This window comes from Rissa tridactyla, chromosome 8, assembly GCF_028500815.1.
Source record: "Rissa tridactyla isolate bRisTri1 chromosome 8, bRisTri1.patW.cur.20221130, whole genome shotgun sequence".
Lineage (NCBI taxonomy): Eukaryota > Metazoa > Chordata > Aves > Charadriiformes > Laridae > Rissa > Rissa tridactyla.
This window is the reverse complement of record NC_071473.1, coordinates 55911400-55937768: the sequence shown is the minus strand read 5'-3', so window position 1 is coordinate 55937768 and position 26369 is coordinate 55911400. Positions and strand designations below refer to the sequence as shown.

The 26369-nt window shown below is 38.2% G+C and overlaps 2 protein-coding genes and 2 non-coding genes across 4 annotated transcripts in view; all 4 read right to left on the bottom strand.

Moving 5' to 3' along the window:
• Window positions 1-11611, bottom strand: part of MSH4 (mutS homolog 4) — a 32514-nt gene extending 20903 nt beyond the window's left edge. The window contains exons 1-5 of the mRNA XM_054210794.1: window positions 9991-11611; window positions 7582-7746; window positions 4440-4603; window positions 1613-1723; window positions 407-522 (exon numbers count right to left, since the gene is read on the bottom strand). Coding sequence (XP_054066769.1) covers window positions 407-522; window positions 1613-1723; window positions 4440-4603; window positions 7582-7746; window positions 9991-10363 — 929 coding nt within the window. The 5' untranslated portion in view covers window positions 10364-11611. The remainder of the gene's footprint in view (window positions 1-406; window positions 523-1612; window positions 1724-4439; window positions 4604-7581; window positions 7747-9990) is intronic.
• A 1635-nt stretch (window positions 11612-13246) lies between these two features.
• Window positions 13247-26235, bottom strand: RABGGTB (Rab geranylgeranyltransferase subunit beta). The gene is made up of 9 exons (XM_054210791.1): window positions 26169-26235; window positions 25559-25666; window positions 24291-24488; window positions 21740-21845; window positions 20142-20194; window positions 19913-20023; window positions 17798-17923; window positions 16841-16990; window positions 13247-13953 (listed from the first exon to the last, which is right to left on the bottom strand). The coding sequence occupies exons 1-9, from the start codon at window positions 26169-26171 to the stop codon at window positions 13813-13815; spliced, it is 996 nt and encodes a 331-aa protein (XP_054066766.1). The 5' UTR covers window positions 26172-26235; the 3' UTR covers window positions 13247-13812.
• LOC128914416 (small nucleolar RNA SNORD45) lies at window positions 23204-23283 on the bottom strand. Its single transcript, XR_008468287.1, has one exon. It is a non-coding gene; the product is annotated as a small nucleolar RNA SNORD45 (small nucleolar RNA).
• On the bottom strand, window positions 25343-25425 carry LOC128914415 (small nucleolar RNA SNORD45). The gene has a single exon (XR_008468286.1). It is a non-coding gene; the product is annotated as a small nucleolar RNA SNORD45 (small nucleolar RNA).
• Window positions 26236-26369: the final 134 nt, after the last annotated feature.

Sequence of the window (26369 nt, the reverse complement as noted above, 5' to 3'; positions counted from 1 at the left end):
CACCCCACACTATACAGCTGGTATTGTGAACATACATATTGCAGTAGTTACATGTGACTTGAAATGAAAACCCAGGCCACCAAGTATCACTACCTAAAATTGTTCGTACAAGGAAAACATTTGCTGAGGCCAGAAAGGCAGGCAATCATAGCTGTTAAGTTGTACCTTTAAGGAAAGAATGAAAAGGAGAAAGGGGAAAGCTGTGAACACTAAAAAAAAAAAAAATTTGTAATGGGCTTTCTATTTAAGTTTCTAGATGTATCAGAAACACTGGAGGTCAAAATAAAAGAACGGCTGTTATGATTTTCTAACTTTTGCAACGAGCCACAGATTTGTGTTCTAAGTACATTCAAAGCTATTGGAAACTTATCTGGGCACAGTATGCTTTTTCCTAATTTAAACATACTTTGATTGAACCTCCATGAAAACGGTGCTGAATTCAGATGCACACAATTGTTCCATGTATTCCAAACCCTTTGTTTCATTGAAGTATTTTCTTTGGACAGTTGTAAAAGTCACATTCTGTGAAGATGGGGGGAAAAGCAAATAGTTTAAAAAGTTACAAAGGATTTTTCATCAGACATACTTCTTTATTTTTCCAGTGACAGCATTTCCAAGAAAATCTATCAACTGATTCAGCAATCTGTCACTATAAAAGTATTCACTCTAGCTTATTAGCACAGGCAAGCCACACTGTTGTCACACATTTTTCCTTCTTTCTGGTAATGAGTACATATAAAAACGCTCACTCTGCTGTTTTGAGCAAATTAACATAGACTTTTTCTTGGATATTGTTTTTCCTCTCAAGAACTGGCTACTCCAGACTTTGAATTTAACCTGGATTTGGTTAAAATTAATGAATTTTTGGGAAGAGTTATTTTCGTGCTAGCATCAATGCTCACATTCAAACTGTAGTTTTCTGTTGCCAAGGTTTAAGCCCAAGGCATCATTATCAAACCTTCAACGGTAAATAGGGAATAGAGATATGCAGGTCAACGTAACTGAACGCGTGCAATGTCCGACTGATTTATGCAAGAGAAAGGTCAGGAAGTAAGAGAGGACTTGCGAAGAAGCCACCATCAGCATAGACATGGAAGCAATTCAAGTTGTAATTAATACCATTTTTTAAAAGTTCTGAGGCTTTTCTATAAGTTACATACACTTTTCTGTAAGTTCGTAAGTTACATACACTAGTTCATCTCGCCCTCTTCTACGCTGCCAGTGCTCTTTTTCCTATTCTGTGATATATCAGCCCCATCTATTTATTAGGTTGACAGAACAAAGAAGCAGCAAAGGAAAACGTTTGGGTTTTTATCTCTGAATCTTTCCTAGGTTCAGTATCGCTCAAATTACTTCAATGCCACAAATTCAAAACTTTCGAGTTTATTCAGTAATATACTTATCTTTTTAATTGTCAGGATTAGAACTAGCACTGTTGTAGCTGCATTTAGATTATTCTTTACCATGGGAAAATTAGGCATGAAAAATCATAGGAAACACAAAATCTGATTGCATTTAAGGTTTTAGAAGTTGTGGAAAACTCTCAAATCAACAATCATATAAAAGCGATCAACAAGAACTCTAAAATACGTAATGAAATTTAAGAGCTTACCTTGAAATGCTCTGTTATCAGACTGAACAATTTTGTTGCGTTTCCTACATCACAAGCAGTGTTTGACATTATTATTTCCAGTGGTCTTAAAATCTTGAGTTTAGTAATAACCTGAAGAAAAAAAATCAAAATAATTCAATAAAAATTAATATGCCATCTAAAATATTTTTACACAATAATGAACCAGCAATAAAGAATTACAGAATCCTTGTATTTTAAAATCACAGTTCCAGTCTTGTAAATAAAGACTAAATTTTCTGCTAACTTCTACACTGAGTCAAATTTATCTGTATCTATAGTTACAAGTACAGAAATATGCATGAAACTAAATTAATTAAAAAAAAAAAGAGGTATCTATCCCCTGTTATTTAAGCACAGAAACATGCTTGTAGTCAAAGCAAAAGATAAACACCCAAAACTATATTCCATGGCTATGATGGGAGAGGGACTTATTTTCAACAGACAGCAGCTTTCTGGGCTTGCAGCAGAAAAGTTAATGGTGCTGTGGAAGACGAGGAAATGCAACAGGTCTGAATATTAATAATCTTTTGATTGAGACCTGGTTTAGACTTTGTTCTAACCTCCTAACATGTCTCAGCCTTACGGTTTTCAATATTGCTCAAAATGTGCGTATTTAAATCAGCTTTGCTTTGATTATGTTAAATACAACTGCTGTAGGGGTTTAAAGCACACTATATGCTTTTCTATTTGGTTACGGTATAAGAAAGGACACATCATTATGCATTTATATCATCATCCACAAATTCTCAAGGGAGAAACATGAAAAAACAGACTATATTTTAAGTCCTTAGAAGTTTAGATGTGAAAGAAGGGACAGATAACAATAGAAAGGTGAGCAAGCATAAAAAAATGCACAAAATAAATCATCTAAGGGTACTGGGGGTTGGGAGGGAGCGCTGTTGCTCCACATCATATCTCATAATCATTAGGACGTTTTTTTCAGAGGCATCACAGTTACAAAAAACCTTGAGGAACTTAAAGAATACAAGAAATCGTTACTGAATTACTTTACAGAATATTAAAAAAAAAAAGGGTGCACAAGAAAAAACAATAAGCTTGATATCGGTCACTAGCAAAACACTAGTGACTCCGTAAGAAACCAGCTGATCAGCAGATAGACAGTACTGTTAAAGGAGTTAGATATTAAGATAAGAAACTAGGCCATGCAGTGCATTTGGGAAAAAGTAGTTGTATATTAGCAGCTCTCCTCTCCTTATTTTTTTTTTTTTTGGACTGAATGGTCAATACAGTATCAGGTATGCCCACAGAATGGAAAACTCAGTAATAATCGTAAATTAGGAATATATGCGTACAAATAAAAATGCCATCTTTTAGAATGGTAAGGGAGGAAAACACTGAACAATCTGGCCATGACCTCACAGGTGGTTACAGAAGATGTAAACTTAACAAGTTACAAGCCTGAGTAACAGAGGAGAGTCATGTTATCAGAATTTAAAGTCAAATATTTCAGAATTTAAAGTCAAATATTAAAGACTTAAGAGAAGTAATTGTATTTTATCATTAAATTCAAGACAAAACAAAAAGTAAAGAGGTGGCAGAGGAATTTGGGCAGCTAAAATACTTCTCAGTTTGAGAAAGATAAATTTCTCAATGGGACAATAACCCAGTTCTTAACTCTGTTGCAGTAGAAGAGGGGAGACTCCAGACTATGAACACAGCTACTGCTGCCTAAAAAGAAAGCCTTTTACTCTTAGAAGTAACTGTACTCTTTATGAAACCATTAAAATTAGTAAACAATTTCCATAAAAATGATTTGAAGTTTCCTTGCAGAATTCTGGTCTAATTCTTTTGATTACAAGGGACTTTTTTTTTCCTAGGTACAAGCAAATCAATTTTTCACTTTCAATTTGACTTTCAAACCTTTAAGTGAATTTTTATTTAAGTTGACATGTCTTCTGAATGTCTGCATTTTCTCATGCACCCACATCTTCAAGGTGCACACCCATTTCGATTTTTAGTACTATGTATTACAGAAGTATTTCTGTAGCTGCCAGGTTCCATATCTACTTGTGTGTGTTAAGACCAGGATAAGCTCTAAAAGCATTAATGATCACAAAAAAGAAGACATTATAAAATACGTAATTTAGCAAATAGATTTGACAGCTCTTTATATTCTGATACTTATTCTTCTAATTAAATTTAGTTTTTATTTCTTTGAATTTGTAAAGATGCTACAAACCACATTATTTTCTAGCACACATAACTAAAACAAAACCATTAACTCAGATGTTTTATTAATGCTGGTGTTGCACAAACCAGAGAGATTACTCTACAAATTAATGTAGAGTGTGCAGTGCTGGTGGGCAGAACACCTGGCTGTAAATTTGAGTGAATTTAATTTCAAACCAACTGAGAAGGAATACTTACGCAACTATACAAAGCCAGCCCTGCAGTTACCCTACCCCTCACATTTCTGCAGTTTTGCTCTCAGAGTTGTTTTATCTGACGAAAAATATTTGCAAGTTCTATTACCATGTACTGCCCAATGCTCTTCCAAACAAGGCATCTCACTCTCAACATAGTTCAAACACACTTATTTTTTTCAGAAAGGCTGTTTTTCTTTTGCAAAACGTTCTTTCCTCTTTATCTAAAATCTGAGGCACACTAAAGAAAATAGCAGTCCTTTCAATACTGCACATCTTCTAGAACTTGTAACTTTCACTTTTCAGAAATTTCTTCTACAAACCAAAAATTCAATTTCCCATTAGTCATAAGCTTTATTTTAAGAAAGGAAGTCACAATAATTAGCCTGTAAGGGATACGGCAATTAAGTATGCTACAATACCTTGGCATAAGTCGTATTGTCTGCAAACTGTGATAGTATCACCTCAGGATTTTTTAAGTCAATACTGGCCATTCCTACTTCACCTCTGGCAAGGCCTCTTCCTTCTACTACAGCCACAATAACCGAAGCAACACTGTGAGCAGAGACTGCAGATGAGGATGTAACTGTAAAACAGTTGCATATATTCAGTTACAAGCCGCTACTTTACATTCACAGAAACATACTTACATTCACATTCCCAGTGAAATATGTATTTATATTTCCATATCCATGCAAAGCCCTTTCAATTCACCCAACTTAGTTAAAAATTAAAAATCCTGGTTGTTGAACTCCTTACTTGCCATATCATGCAGACCAGGCACACTTTCCAAAGTATGAACATCATACTCTTACATTAAAACACTGAGTGCGTTCCTTTGAGATTGTCAGAACTAATCACATTTTCAGCACTTCCTGAATATGACATTTTACTAATGGGGTGATGCCATTTAAATCTGGTGTACTGAACTGGTTTTTATCTATGAAAGACCAAAAATATGTATATAGCACTTCTTTTAGTATCTCAGCTAACTTTTGTTTCATGTTTGCAAAATGGTGCTACATTCTTCCAAATTCTACTGGAGAAGCTACTAACGATGTTTTGTTTGGAAACCCACAACCAGAGACTGCGAGACTGTGCTATTCAAACAAGCAAATGTGTAACTTGCTGAGCAATACTAAAGTAATGACCACACTATGAAAAGCAGCTACTACATACGCTTTGGTGTAACCTCTCAGACAAACTGGAAAAACCCTTCTCAATCTCAACCTCCTTAACTTTCAGCTGAAAGCCAAACCAAACCTTACAATATCTGAATTTAACACATTCCTCACTTAATCCTTCTTGAATTCACTTAAATGTTCAGAATAGATGCCATTATTAAATAACCATTAAGCCTAAAGCATTCAAAATAAGTAAAATACTTGCATATACCAGGCATGCCCCATTTACACTTTCGAAAACATCTTAACAGTATCGGATTTTGATAGCATAGATGTATTTACTGATCTTAAACACCAATAAACTTGACCTGCTTTGTAGTGATTATTTACATTCTCTTCCACCATTACCTTCCCTTGTTCTTCACAGAATTTGCTCCCAAAATGCAACAAAATAAGAGTATTCTCAAAACAGAATGATCCTGCTGAGAAGGCATAATACACCAAACCTGCCATTTTCTTCTGAGCAAACTCAACTTGTACCCCAAGAATCAAAACTAATCCTACCAGGAATCCAGAAGGGCAAGATCAGAATCAGAGTTATCCAAGAACTTAAGGTTAAAAGGCTGTTTGAACTGCAACTCGGTACCACCTGAGCGAAATCTTTGATGCTGCACACAACTGAGTCTGAACCTTCATTTATTCTACCTATGTTCTGTAGGCCACAAGACGTCAGCAACAGCATTCACATAGAGTTTCATCTGAGGCCTGCTGAAAAGGTAATTGTTATTCTGAATCTTCTACTCTAAACAAGCCCTGGCCCACCATCATCAGCTGATCAAAATATTAACTCTTCTTTTAAAAGCAACTAGAAGGTGAAGATAATAGTAAGTATATTTAGATTAGGTATGGTAATTACACAAACTTTATTTGCAAGATGGTTAGTTTTTCAGTTTGTCACACTAAAAAAAAATACAGTGAGCAACCAACGTTCTTCAGAACGTGATATTCTGGATATGCTCTCTTCAATACAGATCAATGAAAGACTGATCGAGGAATGTCACACACCATACAACAAGCATAAACAAACATACGGACACACACACACAAACATAGTTTAGGTTGGAAAAGACCTTTCAGATCGTAGAGTCCAACCGTTAAAGCAGCACTGCCAAGTTACCACTACCCCATGTCCCTCAGCACCAGGTCTGCCCAGCTTTTTAAATACCTACAGGGATGGCGACTCCACCACTGCCCTGGGCAGCCTGGGCCAGTGCTTGACAACCCTTTTGGGGAAGAAATTTTTCCTAATGTCCATCCTAAACGTCCCCTGGCGCAACTTGAGGCTGCTTCATTTTGTCCTATCACCTGTTCCTTGGGAGAAGAGCCCGACCCCCCCAGGCTACCCCCTCCTTTCCAGGAGCTGTAGAGAGTGAGAAGGTCTCCCCTCAGCCTCCTTTTCTCCAGGCTGAAAACCACACCCGTAAAATCAAAGGAAACTGACAACGTGGGTTTGTTTCACTAAGTTGCATAAAGTCTAGAGAATCTGCTCTGTGGGTTTTAACATCATAGTTACTCTGACTCTCCAATTCCTGCAGTGGTCACAAAGAAAACTGTGGGTCACAACAGCTGTAGGAAATTACAAACTTCACTTTACTTACGTTTTGCAAATTCAATTCCGTAGCAAGTGAAGAGCTAATTTGTATTCTTACCAGGAACAGATAATTTTTTTAATCAATTTTTAAATAATGTCATTGCTTCAGAGAATTGCCATTAAATAACTTTAAGAATGCTGAAGACTGAACTGATAATAATTGGTCAGACTGTGAAAGAACTAACTTTGAATCCCACTACTTCTGCACTACCAGAGCACACAGATACACGTAACGTGGCACAAGGCATCACTAGCCCGTAACACAACTTTGTTCATAAGAAGCACTGCGAAATGTACACTCAATGAGCTACCGTGCAAGTGTTCTTCTGAAGAACCAGTGTTCTACACCTTTGCAGAGGCGAACATAAAATGCATAAAACTTGCATCAAGAAACTTGGGAGTGACATCATGATATGTAACGTACAATGCATTACAAGCCTAAAAAACCCCCATGATTAGAAATGTGCATAAATTTGGGCTTTTCAGTTCAGTTAACACACAAGCCAACACGTCCACAAAAATAATTCAATTTTGGACAATCTGAAAAAAGTCTGAATTGGGACAACAGGTTGTAGTACCAAAACATCTGCTCAGTATCTAAAGCAGTATTTTCCCCTGCGGGTGCATCTTTCACTGGCAGGCATCCTCTGCAGTACAAAACACATTATGTTTTGTGTTTTGAATATATTTCAGTATCTTACTGTACCACATTAAAAAATAAAGTATGTTTAATAAAATAATGTTAGAAATGTAAGTAGGGCTATTTCCTTTAAGAGCTGTTAATCTTACCTGAATATCCCATAAGAGGGGTACGGCTTCTGCAAACAGATCTACTGGAAGAGAGAGGTGTTTTTCCTATACATGTGCTATTGAGGCCTCGCACAGAAGAAGAACTGGTGAAATTCAATGTGCTAGCATTTTCTACACAAGAACTTTTGTCCCCAAAATATGATTCTGAGGGAGGGGAAAAGAGAAATTAACTTTTGAAAACAGACACACTAAACTGATATCATTTAACTGAAAAAAAAAAAAAATTTGAATCAAGTTTTATTCAGCAAGCAATATATAAATGTACAGCTTAGAAAACTATTTTTCTTACCAGAAAGCAACATCCAAGCAATAACCTTTAATTTCATTCTATAAAAGCTCTCCAAAGTATAAAATGTAACAAAAATCAGTCTCTTTTGAAAACAAGCTTGTATCAATATGGTTATTTTACATAATTATATTACTTGCAGCACCAATAAAAATCTTTCTTTACATTGTTGAACTGAAATAATACGAAGTCACTTTACAACGCAAAATTTCACACTCTAATGAATTCTAGATTTATTAAAGAATTCTCTGTCAGCTCTATCTCGCATTTGCCCATCAGTTTTAAAATCCCTATCTGAAACTGCATGTGTTTATGAATATATTTTTTAAAGATAAGCCCGCTTTTTAAAAAAAGGACAATAAAAGAAAACAAAGAACCATGCTCAAAAACTCTCCCACTTGAGAATGATCTATCTCCCTTTGAATTTATGGGGTTCAACTCTCAGAAATCGTACAATAATCTGGGACCTGTTTGTTATCTGCCGTTTCTTTTACACACGTGTCCTATGATTTATCTACATTTTAAGTCCTGCAAAATCTCTTTTTCTCATATCATTCTATAGTTTCAATAAATTGAAGTACTTTACCTACTTTCAGTTCTCTTAAGATGACAAAAACCAACACCAAATCCTTAATCTACCTTGGGCAATTGCTTTTTAAGATAAAAAAATGAATTAAAATATAAAGAGTTTTTTGACTTAAAACTTACAAAACTACAGGTATTGAGTAACACAAACCCAAATGTTTCTGTTCCTTCTATTACATTAAAAACTGATCTACAAGACAAAAATACTTCAGTGTTTTTCCCAGATGACCCATTAATTGCATGACAGTTTCTTATAGTTGGTACAAAAATATTTACAGTACTGGGGTTTTTTTTGGTTTTTTAAGTCTTACAAAACTGACATCTGGAAAAAAAAAAACAGTGGTAGTGCAGAGTAATTTTTTATTTTTTTTTAAAGTGGACCAATCAGCACTGCAATGCACATCGGTGATTTTTTAAAATAGCATTCACTTAGATTTTGGCATAAATTTACTCAGAAGTCTGGCAGAAGAGACTTTGCTATTATCTTAGAGTGTACTGAATCTGGCATAACACGGGGAAAAACATAATTTAAAGGCCAGAGGAACGAAACCATCTACAGGTATTTTTTAAAATCAACATTTAAAAAATAAGTTATAATCTACTCAAAGTCGTATTCTAAGTTTTGTCTGTGGGTTTTTTTAGGATTCATGACTGATCACGTACATTATGCAAAACCATGCTACCTTCTTCCCAACTTATGCATAATGGAGATGTATGTACTTCAGAATGCATTTCAGCAAGCGTTAAAAATAATTTCCAATTCTTGTTATAGTTTTTCCACTGAAAAAAATACAATTTGAACCATTTTTCTCTGCCTGCCAAGATACAGACTCTGGAAGCAGGATCAAGTCTTCTGAACTGGCTGATGTACACGCTCCATATGGAGGAGTTGTTGAGGGGTCTCCTCCTCAGGGGAGAGCCAGGAGGCTAGTGTTAACAGCAGCTTTATGCAAAGGCTGGCAAATAGCATCCTAGGACCACAGTGTTCTTACAACACATCAAGGATAACAGTACTTAAAACTACCTTAAAGGCCAGGCCAAAAAAACCCAAACAACAAACAGGCAAGCAAAACAAAACCTCACAAAAAAGAAAAAACAAAACAAAACAAAACAAAAAAACCCCAACCAAACACAAACCAAACAAGAAACCAAACACAACCCAAAACGTAAAACCAACTCAACACGGTTCAGGTCTCTAGCAAAGCAAACATTGTGTTGCAATTCAAAGCAATGTATTGACCCCTGCAGGGAACTCGGATACTATCTAAAAAGCTACATGAAGAAAGTGATACAGTTAAGGAATGTGACGAACGACTATCATTGTTCTGACGGAATGAATGAAAAAAAAAAAGAGGTGGCCAAGACAAAGAGACACTGCTCTCCCCTTCTCAATACAAGCACCGCTTGCAACTGCTCTTTCAAAGCCTGACCCAAGCAAAGAGGGCAGCAAGATAAAAAAAGGGGATAAAGACCCGGGCAGAGACGGCAATGCCGCGCCTCACCCCACCCCACCCCACCTCCTCTTCCAGGAACCGGCGGCTTCGCCCCACTGCCACAGGGAGCCCGGCCGGGAGCACGGCCTTCGCCGCCGCTGGAGCAGCCGCCGGTGCTGTCGGCCGAGCTGTGCGGCGTCTGCAGCAGCCCGAGAGTGTAGCGGGGCACCCGCTCCACTCGCCCGCCCTGCACCGAGGTGGAAGAGCCGCGGCCCGTATAGGATTCTGAGGCGGCCGCCCGCCCGCTCGCGTTCCCCTCGCTGCTTTCTCCCAGCATGGCCGCCCCGCCGCGCGCGGCCCGGCCTGAGGCGCGATGGCCGCTGTCCGCCCGCCTGCCTGCCCTCAACACGGCGGCAAACGCGGCCCTCGCTCCCGCGCGGCGGCGGCGCCGCCTCATGGCGAGATGGGGCTCTGCTTTAAGGAAAAAAAAAGCGTAAAGCTGTGGTTACTAGTACGACTACAAATGATTCAATAGTAAATACATTGCTGGGCACGCAACGAGTGTCATTATAAATATGCAACTACAGACAATACAACGGTGACACAGGAACACAAAGAAATGGTCTGCTATGCTCTTTAAAACAGGAGTAAAGTATCTAAGCACAGTATGTCCCACATCCATTCTTCAACATTCAGAGACTCTTTTAGCAGGAGCTTCACAGAAGTTTTCCCCCTGCTCAAGTTTAAATACCAAAAGGTCCCAATAAAAACCATAAAACTTTAGATGTAGAATTGTTTTAAATATATGTCCTTCTGTTACCAAAGCATATCCTTGAAACATTATTAGTAACTAGTATTGAAAGGCCATACGTGTATTCTCAAGAATAATGAGGATTCTATCCTTGAATCTATCAAGCATGAGCTAATGGAAGAACTCCTAATCGGAGGCAAGTATTGCATCACTCTCGAGGAGGCACATCCTGGAACATATGAGCATAAGGACCTTGAAGATGGGACTAATTTACACGTTTTGAGAAGTTTAGCCAACTTGCCAGGAAAGTGAAAATTTTTAGTGTCCTAAGCTGAACTACCTTCATACTACTAAAAATCATGCCCGTAGATCAAGCAGACCCTTGCCCAGGTGAAGACCCTTCCCTTGAGCACACATGGTAGCTGTAACTTGATGGTGTAATCGTATGTAAATTACTAACCAATCAAATATACATAGGAGGTACTAATATTATAATGACTTTGTAAAATGTGTATAAAAATCGCACGGAGAGTCTTGATGGGTATTCTTGATTTGTGGAAACCACCGAGCACCCAGCCTTGTGCTGAATAAATGTCTGATCCTGGCGTGTGAGATAGGGGAAAGGATCCGACTTTTCGGACAACACCAGCACTGCTGGGCCCTGGCCGGGAGTGGGCCACGCAGAAACAAAAGGAACGTCCATCTTCCACCCTCCTTCCTTCCACTCACAGATCATACGGCTGAATTTGCCTAACCGAGCCATCTCAACAAAACCAAAAGGAAGCATCTTTGGAATAAAGCACATACCTCTGGTCTAGACCATGTTCTGAGAAGGAGTAGAATGGCTGTCGGTTCCCCACCCCTTCCCTCATTCTCTTTTAATAAGCATATCCAGACACACAATTTTATGTACCTGAATTATTCATTATTCATTATTCTGTCGCAAATTCTCATACAGGATCTTGCAAAATTTATTGCTGGGAGTGCTGGCTACACTACAGTACTTAAAATCAAGTACTAAGAAAACGTCTGATGTATCCATATAAAGATTTCCACAGGGAAAAAAAAAAGTTAGGAAAGTACAAATTTCTGAAAGCCTTTAATAAAGGACCTGTAACTGAAGACTGAGAACAGCAGATTAATTACGGCAAAGTTTCTAACTATGTAAGCTCAGAAAAAAAATCTTATCAGCACTTTGAACAAAATAAGAGGTAGACGGTAACAATGTATTCTGCATCAAATTGACAGAAGTCTTAACATAGAGAAACCAGGCAACTAATTTTTTTCCACAGTATGTTTAACAGAAAGTGTGATTTTGTTTGCATAAGAAAAATTGTGATGATTCTCTTTCTACAAATACAGTATTTTAAAAAACTGATGTAAAGAATGGAGGAACATCCTTAAGTTTTTAGTTTGTGCACATACTCACCCCTTTTTTAACCTATAATCTCGTAAGACCTTTACAAATCACAGCCGATTTCGGAAATGAAGTTGACCAGACCATCTTCAGAGAAAAACTCCAATAATATTAATAGGATTTCAACCTACAGTGAAACATTTTACACTCTCATGCAATATCACCCACCTATTGATTCCCAGGGTGTCTCAGTCTACACTAAACTAGAAATTCTGAAGAGGACTCCATTTTGTCTCCACAACACAGAAAAAAATCGCAAATTCCCATGTACTGAACAGTGTTTCCTTAGAGGAAAAGAAGCAGCACTTGCTACTGTAACCTGGAATGAGAAAAATTTATCTTAAAATTTTCTGTTGAACTTTACAGTTAGATTAAAAACCTGATCAGGGCTCTCATTCCCTCACACTCAACACAAATCCTCCCATAACTTTTGTCCAAACCTTGAAAAATAAATTAACTCCAGGATTTGACCAAAGAATCTATCAGGCAACTGGACAGCTAAAAAGAATAGCATTTTTACCTTATCTAAAAGCCTAATGATTTTTTAATCATTAGAAATACTTCAGCATTCAAATACACATTCTCTCCTTGAAATTCTCTACAAGTAAAAGTCTACCAAAAAGTTACTTCGTCCAGTTCTATCTTACTTTCTATTTACAGGAATAGGCTGGATAAAACTAATCAGCTGGCTTTTAAAATTGTGTTTGAAACAACTTTAGACCTTCCTTAAGCATAAACACAGAGATTATCAAAGACTTCCTCCCCTTCACAATTACCTTTTACTGTATATTTCAACTGGAATACCATTCAGTCTCAGCCAGGGTGTGCGGAACGTAAATTAAGAGGCAATTTTAGGGCTTCTGTGAAGACAAAGAGGACTCCATCCTTCAGAGAACAAGTATTTTCCACAGCTTGTTTTATTCTCAATTACACCATAATCAAGTGTTGGCAATTATTGTCTTAAAAGCTACAAAAGCAGGATTTCAACCCAGCAACAAATTTAGGATCAACTCTATATTCAGTTACACATCACTGTCCTATAGAGATCTTCTCTAAAATGCTCAATGTTAGCAAGTTTCTCTACAGCTACTCAAGGTATGCTCTATTTCAAATATCAACGAAATTTTGTCTAAGGGACTCATCAGTAAAGGAAGACATTTATATACTTAATAAAACCATAATTTTTGTTTTCACTGGTATCAATTCCTATCAGAAGAAAAAGCTTGTTTCTCAGTATATAACAGTGATGGCAAACATGAACAGGAAGAATTAAATACTCAAGTGTGTGGCAGTAAGTGCGTAGCTTAAGTAGGGTTTTGTTTGGGATTTTTCTTCATATTCTTTTAAAGTGCTTTGTGAGATCCACCATCGAAACATGCTTGTGTAGAGGCAGATGCTAGCATGGTTGATATCACAGAAGGACAAAAATTAAGCATTCACACCATTGCTTTGACTTGAATATTTAAAAAAAATGCAAAGGCCCATATATTTAGCTAGAGATTAGAAATGTTTCTACATCTCTTATATACAACCAAAGAACATGTTACACTCTGATTATTAGAACCAGCCTGTTCTGATAGAGTTTACAAAGTGACAAAGCCCACAGTAAAGCTCTTGCTTTACGTTCGTAATGTAAACGCATCTCAAAGAAGATTATGCTAACAGTTTCAGAGATGAGATGACTTAAATCAGTAAACCCAAAGCAACTGGTCACACCATCCTTCTGTCTCTACGAGGCTTAGCTCACAAGCTCAGGCTGTACATTTATTCTTCGAAGGACATCTTCTGGCATACAAAAGACAGGATTGACGGCCTTAATTTGTTCTTCTCCTAATAAAGATAGTCCAGCAATTCCAAATAAGGTGTGAAATGGATCCACCTGGGAGAAGAAAGAAAGTTTGTGTCCATTTCCAAAAATCAATTAGCATTTCATTTGTATGGAATGAAGCTTTTATTTGCTAGCAAGCAAATCTCCATGGCTGGAGAAGACAATGCAACTGAACAAACTTTCATTTGTGCTGACACGTGTGACAGGCAAGACAATTTCCCCAGCATGCATTTACAATACTACGATTTACTCAGAGAAGCTTGTAGATTGTCTGCTGCTAAGATGATTTTCAACTCTGAATTTGCCAGGAAGCACTCGTGTGTCTCCATTAGCAGGCAATGTCATAGGGTAGGAGAAGCAAAGAATAAAAATTTTAAAAGTAAATTTCATCATCTACAAGTACCACTTCCATAAAGTCCCTGTTTGCTCTTCAGCAATGTTAGAATGCTCTTTAACGGTCTCTGAACACAGAGCTGGGCTGTAAAATCTGGAGAGGAAAGCAGCAACTTACTGTGCTAGAAAACTGAAAGGAAAAAATGTGAGGAAGAAAAAACCCAGAAGAGACAGGAGCAGTTGTTTGGTATCCAAGCACTCCTTCACAGTGCAAACCTTCCCAAAAAGCATGTATCAGCACATAACTGCAATAGGCTATGAAGTCTCATGACATAAGCACCCTGTCAGTGGCATTAATTAGCCGTTCTACAAATCCTATCCAAAAGTACCTGTGCTGTCTGGTGCAGCGTACATCCTTTCTGCATTAGTGGAACTTCTGGATCTTACGGCAAAGGTTCTATACTGCAGTAAACTAAGCTGAATTACCACGTTATAGCCATACACAGGATCTCTAACCGCTGATGACCGCCTAGAAGGTTCAAACCACACTAGCATAGCGAGCCTTGCTCCTCAATGCTTTGGCAACCACACTACAGGTGTGATCAAACTCAAGACATGTTGCTTGCTCCTTCCCAGAATAAGAACATGGCCATCAGAGGAGGGGTAAAATAAATAAGTACGTAGCAAAATAATAATCAGTACACTTTAGGAATGGCAAGACAGAATTTACTTCTACAGAAGGACCGGCCCAGAAGGGCACATGGTGCCTAACGGTAAGTGTGCAAGTTACATATTCAACCTCTTCATGAACAGTACGTATGTTCAGAGAAACCCAGATTTATAGAAGATCTATCTACTGCTATGTTGTCTGCTTTTTTCTGCAATTTTCTTTAAAGCAAATAAAAAAGGAAAAACCTACTGAATTACAACTAAGAACTAAAAAGCACAGCTAGTAAGTTAAGTTATCAAGAACTAGCTGCTTGGAAAAAAAGCAGCTGCTTTAAAAAAAAGATGATGGAGCTGTCTTATTGTCAAGTGGTTCAGAACCTGAAATACAATCACAATGTCAAATCAAGAGACTAGAACCTAGAACTAAGTAAAAAAAAAAAAACCACACAAAAAACCACAAAAAACCAAACTTCAAAAAACTCCCCAAACCCAACACCCCCCCAAACAAAAAAATAACACTCCAAACCACACCACCCCCCAAAAAAACCCCAAACCAAACAGACAGAAAAACCCAAGCCAACAAACAAACAAAAAACCTCCACCCCTGCAGAACCCCTAAAACAACAGGGTCTGTCAGGAATGAGTTTCTGCAGGAACAAAGCAAAAACCTGTAGGTGTCAACATTTCTATGGCAGTGGCCACTTCAGCAGTGGATGAGAAGTAAAAAAAAAAATAATGAAATGACTGCTAACATAATATGCAAAAAATCTTCCCAAGGTGCCTGAATTAGATATAGAGGAAAGGCTCTGCAAAGTTGCTCTTCTAGCAAGACAGAGATAGGTACAAGTTTAATCTTGAAGCCAGAAAAGCATTAAGACTTTAAGTGTTAGGCTTTTCTTGGAGAATTCTGAAAAGGGAAAAAGGCCTTCTGTGGGCTCCTTAGAAATATGAAAACCTTCCCATTTTAAGAACACCAAAACACTTTCCAAATGACAGACCAGAGTAGAGATTTCTCGCCCAAGTGGGAATAATGTATCAGCTTGCAAAGAAACAGAAAGCTACTTCAGTTTTTACTGTGCTTGTGGAGGAAGGTGAAGACATGGTCAGCTACAACAAAAACAGCTACGACTTCCCTCCGACCTTTGACAAATAAGCGGCTAGGTGTTCTATAGGAATTGCACTGAGGTCTCATAATACTTTTCATTTTATCTGCCCAGCACCCTTGAAAGACCCAAACTTTATTTGCCATTTTACCTGGACATTCTCAATTATTTCCCCTCGAAATCAGAAAGAACAGACCAGCTAAACCATAATTGCTCTCTCAACCAAGCAGAAAATCCATACCACCAGCCTCTTCGTAATGTTATCACAAACGCTTCTTCCTCCCTCATCTAGACAAATGCCAGTGAGAGGATTTATTCAGTGGCTGGGCTGGCACAGAACAAAAGTTAGTGTATTCTTAATAAAAAACTTATGACTCATTTAGATCAGGCAAAAACACCAAGAGAGTTGAAGACTATGTAACCTGTGCTGGACTCTAGCTTGCGTATTATTTTTACAAAACAAAACAAACCCCAAAAAAACCCATATAACCCAAAAAGCCCACCACCAAACCCAGTGTTTTTACAGAGATCTTCCAAGTGGTCTTGTAAGAAATTATTTGTGTGGTATGTGTTATGGGAACCAAGCCAGAATTTGTAAGGAGTGGCAACCGACTTCAGTGGGGACACTACAGTGCCAGTGCAACATAAAACATGTGCTCCCCAAGTAAGCCTTCGAAAGCAAATCTACCCCGTTCTTTCCTTCAAAGTAAACTGCAGGCTCCGCAAAATCCTTATACCTGAATCACGAGTTCAGTTACACTGAAATGAGAAAATTTACTTATTCAGTTGAAATTTTCAATTAAGTATATTTTATTTAGTAAAGGATTATTTACCATATCTCCTGGTCTGTCAGCAAACCCTCCAGTCTCCTCATCCTGGCAAGCCAAAATAAAGCAGCGCAGTTTCTCTCTGTCAATCCAATGTAATCTACCAATCATCTTCAAGGATGCTAGCACCCACCAAGAATAACATACATCAGGTAACTGGCAAGCAGAGAAGCAGATTGTTATTTCATTTTGTTTTAAACATGAAAACATTGTTGCAAATTTTATTGGCAATTTTGAAAATTACTAGGTATGCTGTCATAATACTACTGCAGAGAAACAACACTTAAAGAGCGTTCTTTGGGATAAAAGAGAAGAAAGCTCCTGGATACAGTCTCTCTTCAGAGGGTTTCCCTTTTTCAGGAAGGGAAAGTCTCTTTTTCAAACCTATTTCCTTCTTCAAGAAACAAAACCACAAGAATGCAATTTTGAAAGAGCTTTCACCTTCCATGGTAGAGGCTAAAAGAACACAGCATCTTTTTCAGAAGTACAAAGAACTTCTTATCAACTACTTTCAGTTTTTTGGAAAAAAAAATCTGTTGGTTGGTTATCTATTTGCCAGTGGAGATTATTTGAGGTTACACAGTTTCCTAGTGTTATGCGGAACACACTTACACCCAGGATTTACACCCACTAAAAAAGTAATTGTTGTACAAATCCTACAGAAGAGATCATTCCCAATGTCAGAAAATATTGAAGCCCTGATTTAACAGGATACTGGTTCAAGTGGTCAGCAGGACATACTTCAGTACAGGTACTTTCCTAAACTGAGGACTAACACTAAGCACAGCAAAGGACTACATGGCAAGTGTTAGTGACAAAATTAAGAATCAAAACGAAGGCCTGAATTCTTCAAAAAGTTTACTAAATATTTCACAGAAGTCATGACGTTTTTCCGAAGTACTTCAGCTTTAGAAAAAATATTCTCTATTGACGTTTGAACAAACAAAAGCAGCCACATAATACCTTCTCTGGTCGTCCGTTGAGACCTCCAGAAGGTAACTGACGTTCACAAAGCCACCAACCCAGCAAGTCAACATTTATTTGATGCAGCTGGTCTGTTATAGCCAGAAATCCTGTGCAACAATAGATCTAAAATTACAGACATAAATTTTTTGTGTATTTAAAAACTGAGTATAGTTTAGCAGACTAAATGCAGGAAGATCTCAAAGCAGGAATACAGTCATGCAAACACAATACAAAATAAGCACGCATTTCAACTTTTAGTTTCAAATTAGTTTTACTTTTCCATTAGAAAAGTACGTTACTGTTACAGTTGCTTTTGTATAAAAGTACACAACATGATTACAGAACAGTAAGATTTTACTATCATAAGACAGTAATGCAAGGTTTGGAAAAGGCTCCTAAAAGATCAGGCAGACCCATACATTTTTATGTTAAAAACACAGACTCTCAAGCCAGAGTGCGCAAACTTATTTCTGCAGGCTGGATATGACCTTTCTGACAATTTTGCATCCAGGCGATGGATTGTTCCTGTACTTGCCTCTCACCCTTCTTGTGGGGAGCAAACTGAAGACCAAATGAATTCTCTGGCAGAAACAAGTTCACCCTGATCACCCTGATTAACTATCCTGGCAACCCCACGTACATCTACTCATGTCAGGCTCACTTTCAATGTGCCATGCAACGTATGTGCAGATTAATCCCTGTTTATTTTTTCCTGGGAAATAACATGTAGAGTGGAACAGCATACTCCCATCACATTTCATGTGGTCACTAAGAAAGCAGCCAGGCACAAACCGCAAGAAACCGCAATGTCAACTGAAGCCTGCTCATAATCATCTTTTCCTGATAAAACACCCCCCCCAAAAAGACAACAAAAAGCACACATCAACAGGGATGTGCCCACCCAAGAATACTGCAAAATAGATGTGACATTGCTAGAAAACTTTTGAACTACTGTGCAGGTGAAGAAGTTTTAAGGAGTATGTGATTACGCGCATCAGACCTAATCCTCCCAGGAAACGCCATCTGCAGACAGAGGGGGTTCAGCTATCTTATCTCTCTCCCTTGAACGCTAGACCATGGGCCAGCCATTTAGACCATATGGGCAATGCTATTGTAGATAAAACTCATAAGGTAAGGCACAGGTACAAGGTTTAATTTCCCCCCCCGCCCCCAATTTAAAAAAAGGGGAGGGGGACAGGAAAAAACCCAACGTTTTTTCTGAACAAGATACCTCTAGTATTTTCACGTGCTGAGGTAAATCCTGGCTATGGCATTGATCACCATAATTATGCAAAATAAACAGGTGATTGCAACAGCATTAAAATACTTTATTAATTGGTTTCTATTAATAAATTCAGGTGAAGTGCAATAATCCCTTCCATGGAAAAAAAAAAAATAGGAAAGGTAGTTTTTATGTAAATTTTCTGCTGAAAGAAGTCATTGAGATTCTCTTCCTTGAAAGATCCCTTCATTTGTTCCAATTATACTACTGCATTCTCTTCTCAACTAGATTTTACTGAGCATTTTTCAGAATTCATGGTCACTAGTAAAATACTCTTTAGTGCTTACAACAAAACACAATAAATGTTCCCATGCCTGAGTTAGGCATCTCATCTTAAAACTGACTGTCCTCAAAAAATTAACCAAGCTTCCCCCTTCAGAAGGTTCACGCCTCATTTTTATTTCAGTTCATCAGCTGATAAGCATCAAACGTATTATATAATTGACCTTTGTTTCATTATGATTTGTAGCAGACGCAGTGATGGATCTTGTCCAATGTCTCCACTAATACCCATTTGAAATTCTCTAAAAGTCCTCAGGCTACTCTATTCCAACAACATTATGTGAAGACTGAAATACAACCCTAAAAGTTATTCCCTTACAATCTTTTCTTCCCCCCCGGCCAGACTATAACCTCCCAAGTCTCTACTCATCTTCTCAGATTTACCTCCCTATTTGTTCATTTATTTTAACTAAGGTACTAGAATCAGGCATTTGGGAAACAAGAAAGGTATATCCATTGACATTACTGATAGATGTTGTGAAGAAACATTTATAGGCAGTATGTGATGCCTGCTGATTTAAAACATCGCCATATAAAGAAAAAGTTACCTGTCCTGCATGTGATTCCGAACCTGGTCTACAGCCAAATCCTCCGTCAAAGTTCATACAGGACAAAACGAATTCTACTGCTTTCCCCACATCAATGGCATCCAGCTTTCCCTGCAAGTCAGGAAAGTAACTAACGCACTTTAAACTCTACCAAGCTTTTTAACTACAGAAGCTTCAGCAGTAGCAAAGAGGAGATTCTGACTTGTGCAAGTAATGATTTAGGACTTACCAGAAGTGCAAGAGTTGCCGCAGCACAGAAGGAGAACCTTGTATCTATTTCTCCTGGAATATGGAGGGTAGGGAATGAAATTAGAGTGTTTTTATTAACAACAAAAATATATTTAAATCACCACTGAAAATATGGAACAAAATGTTTAAATACTAGATTTTACCCTGAACAACAAAAATCAGCCAAAAACTGTGCCTATGCTGTTTCCTTTTCCAGCCTATGGATTATTTCTTCAGTAATGTAGAAAGCGTACATTAAAACTAAAGCAATCTGTATGTTTACTGCATATAAAAGCAAACAACTCATTTTGAGCTGGTGTACAGTCAGATATATATCCAAATCAACTCAACTAGTGGTAATTTACAAGTAATTATTTAATGTTAGAGTTTATCTGTGATGTTCTACTAGATGACTGCAGAGCAGTGGACTCAAAAATATTTGGACGCAACTCTTGATCTGCCTTAAATTCAGGCAGAAGAAGCCATTTCTGTTTGCAAGTTTTCTTTTGCATACTTGCACCTGGAACCTACACAAAAACCGCTCCACCCACATCAGAATCATCGCTCAGGAAGTTCATACCGATGTAACTCTCCTAGCACAAACTCCAAGCAATTAATACTTGAAGTCAAAATTTAAAATTGAACCCAGCTGCAAACATTCATTTTTTTGGTCAAACTGATGTAAGACTTTTCTTCTTAAGCAACCCACAAGCTGAAACACATAAACCATGCATGCACTGTTTTGTACTACGTCAGGTATCGCACTCCTCCAGTTGTGCTGTAACTAACTTTCAGAAATAACGCCAATCCATTGTGCATTCAGTACATTTGTTTCAACACTTCAACAAAAAGGATGCAGCAAACTACGAACCATTTTAACGCATAACTGCTGCCTTTACGGTAGCAGACATATACTGCCATGATGTTGATTGCTGAATTTTACTAGAACAATAACATGACTGATATGCAATAGATTTTTTTAAGAGTTTAAGCATTCCATGTATTTTTAGATAAGTATTTTTACTTTGATACTTACTTAGTTAAGTATTTACTTGGATAGGTATTACTTACACACTTAAATACTTAGATAAGTATTTTTAGAGTGACTAAATATTTATGCTGCAGCTTAAAAATACCATCTTTGTTCATAAAGAACTTATGTGCAGAAACAAAATCAGTATTAACAGAAGTTCATGAGTACAAAACCAGTTTTTCCTCATTCCCTTATAGTGAAAGATCCTTTCAGAGCCCACATGGATAATGATCACAACTGCCTGCTATTCAATAGCAAGCATAAAACATTCCTTATGGAATAGCTTCTCTAGCATATCAAAGTACTGTCAAGTTACAAATGGACAAAGGTTTTCATCTTTAAGAGCTGGACAATTTATTTTTACTACAAGAATGGAACTGAAGTTTAGAATATTTATGAAAGGAATGAAACACAACTCTGTCCTTCACAAAACCTCCTTTTTCATAACTCAGAAAATAAGAGTGTTCACCTACAATACATAAGCAAAAAGATCACCCAAGGGAACTTATGTTCACTGACGTACACACGTCAACCTAGTCATTAAATTTTAAAGATTTAAGAATTACCCCATTTGTCTCCAGCAAATGATCCATCTTCGTTTTGCAAGTTCTGTATATATTCAACAATTTTATTTACATCAACAACATGGAGACTATCATATAAGATAAGAATCTGGGGGGGAAAAAAAAGACATAGTAAATATCAGAGAGGCAAAAATTTTTAAAAGTTATTTCTTTAAAAAAAATCCTAGATTCATAAAAGACTTTATTTAATTGACTACGAATACTATTTGGTAAGGTTTATTAAAACAAGATTTCATTCACTGCAGTTCATTATCTCTGCCTAAAAACTTTAAGAAAATCTCAAATGAAAATACAGGCAATTCAAGCTTAACTCTTTCATGCTTTGTTACTTTCCAACTTCAAGCTCTTCTTTCGAAAGCATAATTGGGTTTATTTATTTTTACATTAGCATTATGTCGAGCAGAGTTTTGATTATGGTTACTTTTGTAATGGGATAATGACATCGTAGACTTACAAATTTGTAGTTTTGCGCTGCTGCCACTTGGATTTGTGCAAGCGTAAGTTAAGCAGCTAGTTACTAACACCACTTGTGGTCCAAGCCATGATTAGTTTCAGTCAGCAATGATTAGTTTTGAATTACAACATTTTTATTTACATTCAATTTTTAAGTATAATGAGTAGAATCAAATTGCAATAATTTAAGAAAAAGTATGAACAATATGATTAGACACAAACTGTACAGCTAATACATCCTGGAAGAAAAATGAAGGTCATAGTAGGGAATACAAAGTTTTCTGAGCTAGCACTGACTTGAACAGTAAACCCACGTGACACAATGTCACGTGAAAAAAAAATACTGTTTCTGAGCCCCAGCTGGCTTTGTATTTTACTCATAACTTGCATAATCTGTAAAGAGAATAATTAAGAATTTATTACAAATAGTATAATAGAAAGAACAATTGAAACTAAGCAACATTATAGTGTCAATCCCGAAAAATACTAACAACTATGTCTTTGAACACCTAGAGTTACCTGGAATCTTTCAATTGTTAGAAAAATTGTTAGATAAAATTTAAGTCTTACAGAAATGCAAAAAAGAATGTACAACTCCAACAGAAAATATATAATCACAGCATGCTCCTTAAAAAGCAAATCTTAACAAATTACTCTTAATTGTGATCAAAGGAAGATGTCACATGACCCTTTAAACATTCTGGATATGTAGATAGGACTAAATGGTATTTGTTCACTAACAACATGTATGCTCATTAAGACATGCTGATTAAGTTTAACACAAAAATTTTACATCAGCACTTGCTAACACTTTTCAGCTTTGCACATCTAGAGCTGCACGCAGTTAACGTGAAAATATTTCCTAGACAAACGACCTCAAATTGCACCCCCTTCTCCTTAAACTGGATTAGAATTCGTGAAAGGAGTTTGATTGGAAAGTTTGGAAAAGCTCAAACGTCATAGCCTAACGAAACTTTAGTTTCCTGGGTTTGAGAGTACTCAGAATAATTCTAGAGCTTAAGTGGTGATAAATATTAACTTTAGAGCACATAATACATGCCAACACTCATCACAGCCAACACCAAGAAAACAGCATTCTCCTGTCCTGCGTAAGGGTTTAAAATCCAACACACTTTCTTCCTAAAACAGGATGCTATCTTATTTATTTTTAACACTATTTATATATTTCTTCCATAAGATTGGACTAGAGATACATTATGCAAGCAATCAAGCAATTGTTCAGAACCATATGAGCCTTTTCAGTACTTTTTTTACATGACCATTTGAACGAGAAGAACCACCAAAAAAAAACCAAACCCAAAACCCCAAAACAAAAACAACCCAAGCCTCATACACAAGAGATAGCGAGAAATTAAATCTATAACGGAGATAGTTATGGTGAAAAAACAAGACTGAGAATTACGTTTTGTCAGGGGAAGAGTACACACCAAATAAACAAATAAAATGCTCAACAGACTAGTACCATTTTTAAGTCATACACAAAAAAACCCCAGATTTGAGGAAACACTGTAGCAGCCAGTTCTTGTTGTGTTCTTTTGTACAGTACTAAAGTGTAAACACACTACACATAATTATATGTATTGCATAAATGTTACATAAATGTTACATAGTTATTTATTAATGTTATAATATATAGCAATCATAATAGCTACTAATATATTCATTAAAAAATAAAATCAAAAACTACTCGTATTCTGTTCATACATATCTTTCACCTCAATGTACACTAAGAATTTATAAAATCCAAAATTATTTAGAAAAAAAATCCAGTAAAACCTGTAGCTAAGAATTATTTCAAGACGACTGTTAGAAAATTTATCAAGAATAGAATCACCACTAAATGATCATTAAAAGCACAACGTTCCCAAATCTGACAATTTTTTTAGGAAATGATACAGCTATATCCTAAAGTTTCGTCCATTAGATTTTATTTTTTTAATAAGGGACTGAAATAGTTTTTGCCACGGGCATCCAACAGTATCCGGTTTGTAAATCTGCAATCATCAAAACCATTACTTACAAATGTTTTTTTTTTCTAAAATTACCCTGTTACACTTACCTGGACCGCACTGAGGGTATACAGAAGATGAGGATCGTGACCTACGCTGGCACTTATTCCACCACATTCGTGTTGACACGATTTGATGAATGCCAGAATTTCTTCTTTGTTCATTCGGTGCAGCTGCCCCATGAGATCCATCGCTGTGAGCCCCCAGTAAACACCACTCATCCTCAAATACTCCGACATACAGTATTCCTAAGTAGCGCATTATTTTAGTTCTTAATCAGTTAAGCACATCATCAATACAGAGCAATGAAAATACATTCATTAACATTTACAAACAGTTTGTAATATGTCAACCATCTTCCATCCCATTAACATCTTACTATGTATCAGCCACCCACAAATATTCTGCGCATCACGCACGTGTGTATACATATACACACGCATACATGCAGGCACACACAGACATCTGCACGTGCTACATTCCCTTCCTCCCCTGTATTTCCCAGTTCAAAGTATCAAGCTCGATGTCAAATTCAACACGTAAAAGTAAACAGGCACCAATTCACTTCAGATCATCAGTTATTATCTTGGCATCCGAACCACCACTCAAATTACCAACCCAACTAGTCTCAAAAATAACAAGTCTAACATTTAATGAAACTTTCATCCAAGTGCCAAACTGACACAATCTAAAGTTGCACTGGGAAGTGAAATCTCGTATTGAATTCTCTTACATTGATCACATCACCCACACTACCCATAAAAATTATTTTCTACAGGTGGTACTTTTTAAGCACAACAACCGTAAGCAACAGTGCTCGGAGCTCTTTTGTGGACAGTAAAGAGAACTGCAACTTTTCTTCAGACATAAGCAATTATTGACATTTTTCACCTGCTGGAACTGGAATCCTATTGCTGTGGGCTACATCTGATAACCTACGACTACAAGACTGCTGCTAGTTAAAGCGTTTATCAAACCTAGCAAGCATGAAGCAGTGCTGCGGTGAGGTTCTGTGTGTCGTCCCATCAAAGAGCAGCATGGAAATGCAGCGATACTCCTTGTGCATTCCAGTGGAGGAAGACGCAACAAGTAGCTCATTTCCCAGGTTTCAGAGTAAATCTAGAGCTAAACTGATAATGTTCAAATTTATACTCAGATAATACATGCCAAAACTCATCATGGACCTAGGAAAATTAACAAAGACATCTTTCTTTTGTACTTTGGACTGCAGGGCAAGGAACAATTGCAAACATGCATCTAACCCTTATCTGAGCAAGTAAATAAAGGCGCGGCTGTACTGAATCAAATCAATACCTACGTAATCATCTTTCTTTGTTCCATAGGAAGCTATATAGTCCGCATGCTTCTCCAAAAGTAGCGTGCTGGGGGCATCGGGATTTATCGTAACATCCTTCTGTGGTGTCCCCTGTAAAAAGCACCAAGGAAACGTCAGTTGCGGTGTCAGTTCAAGGTTTCCGTGCGCAGGCACAGTTCAGTCAGCGCTGGTGGCGGTGCCTCTGACACAGACACATCTCTGTCAGCCGCGACCGCGGGGCAGGTTTCGGTCTCACATCGCCCTTTCCGGCTAAACCCTTCCCGGGAACGGCTGCGAACGGCACCTTTCAGCGAGGCTGACAAAAATCACCGATTCGCCAGAAACAAACCGAAAACCCGGGCGAAGGAGCCCGCCACCGCGCCGCCCGCCACCGCCCGGCCCGGCCCGGCCCGGCCCGGCCCAGGGCAGCCGCGCCCCGGGCCCGCTCTGCAGCCGGAGCGGCGCGGGCCGCCGCGGACCCCGGACGCCAGCCCCCGGCCCGCGGCCGCCCCCCGGCCCGCTGAGCCGGGCTCCACGTCCGGTGCCCTGTGCGCCGCAGGCCCCGTGTCCCGCCGGCCCGGGCCATGTCCCCGGCGCGCCCGGCGGCACCCACCATCTTCGCCGCCCGCACCGGAAGGAGCGTCGCGCTGCGGGGCGGGGCGGGGCGGGAAGCGGAGCCCGGCTCGCCGCGGCTATGGCCTCGGCCCGGGAGCCTGCTGGGCCGGCGCCGGCCGCCGGAGGAGCCCCGGCCGCCTGGAGCTGCCGGGCGGCGGGCAGGACCCTTGGAGGAGCCGCTTCCAGCCTTGGCGGTGCG

Bases quoted from the DNA above. Each gene is read 5' to 3' on its own strand.
- RABGGTB (XM_054210791.1), bottom strand. The intron at 20,024-20,141 runs GTAAGTCCTAAA...CCTGACTTGCAG, and splicing joins CGGCAACTCTTGCACTTCTG to GGAAAGCTGGATGCCATTGA. The intron at 17,924-19,912 runs GTAACTTTTTCT...CTGTAATTTTAG, and splicing joins CGGAATCACATGCAGGACAG to ATCTATTGTTGCACAGGATT.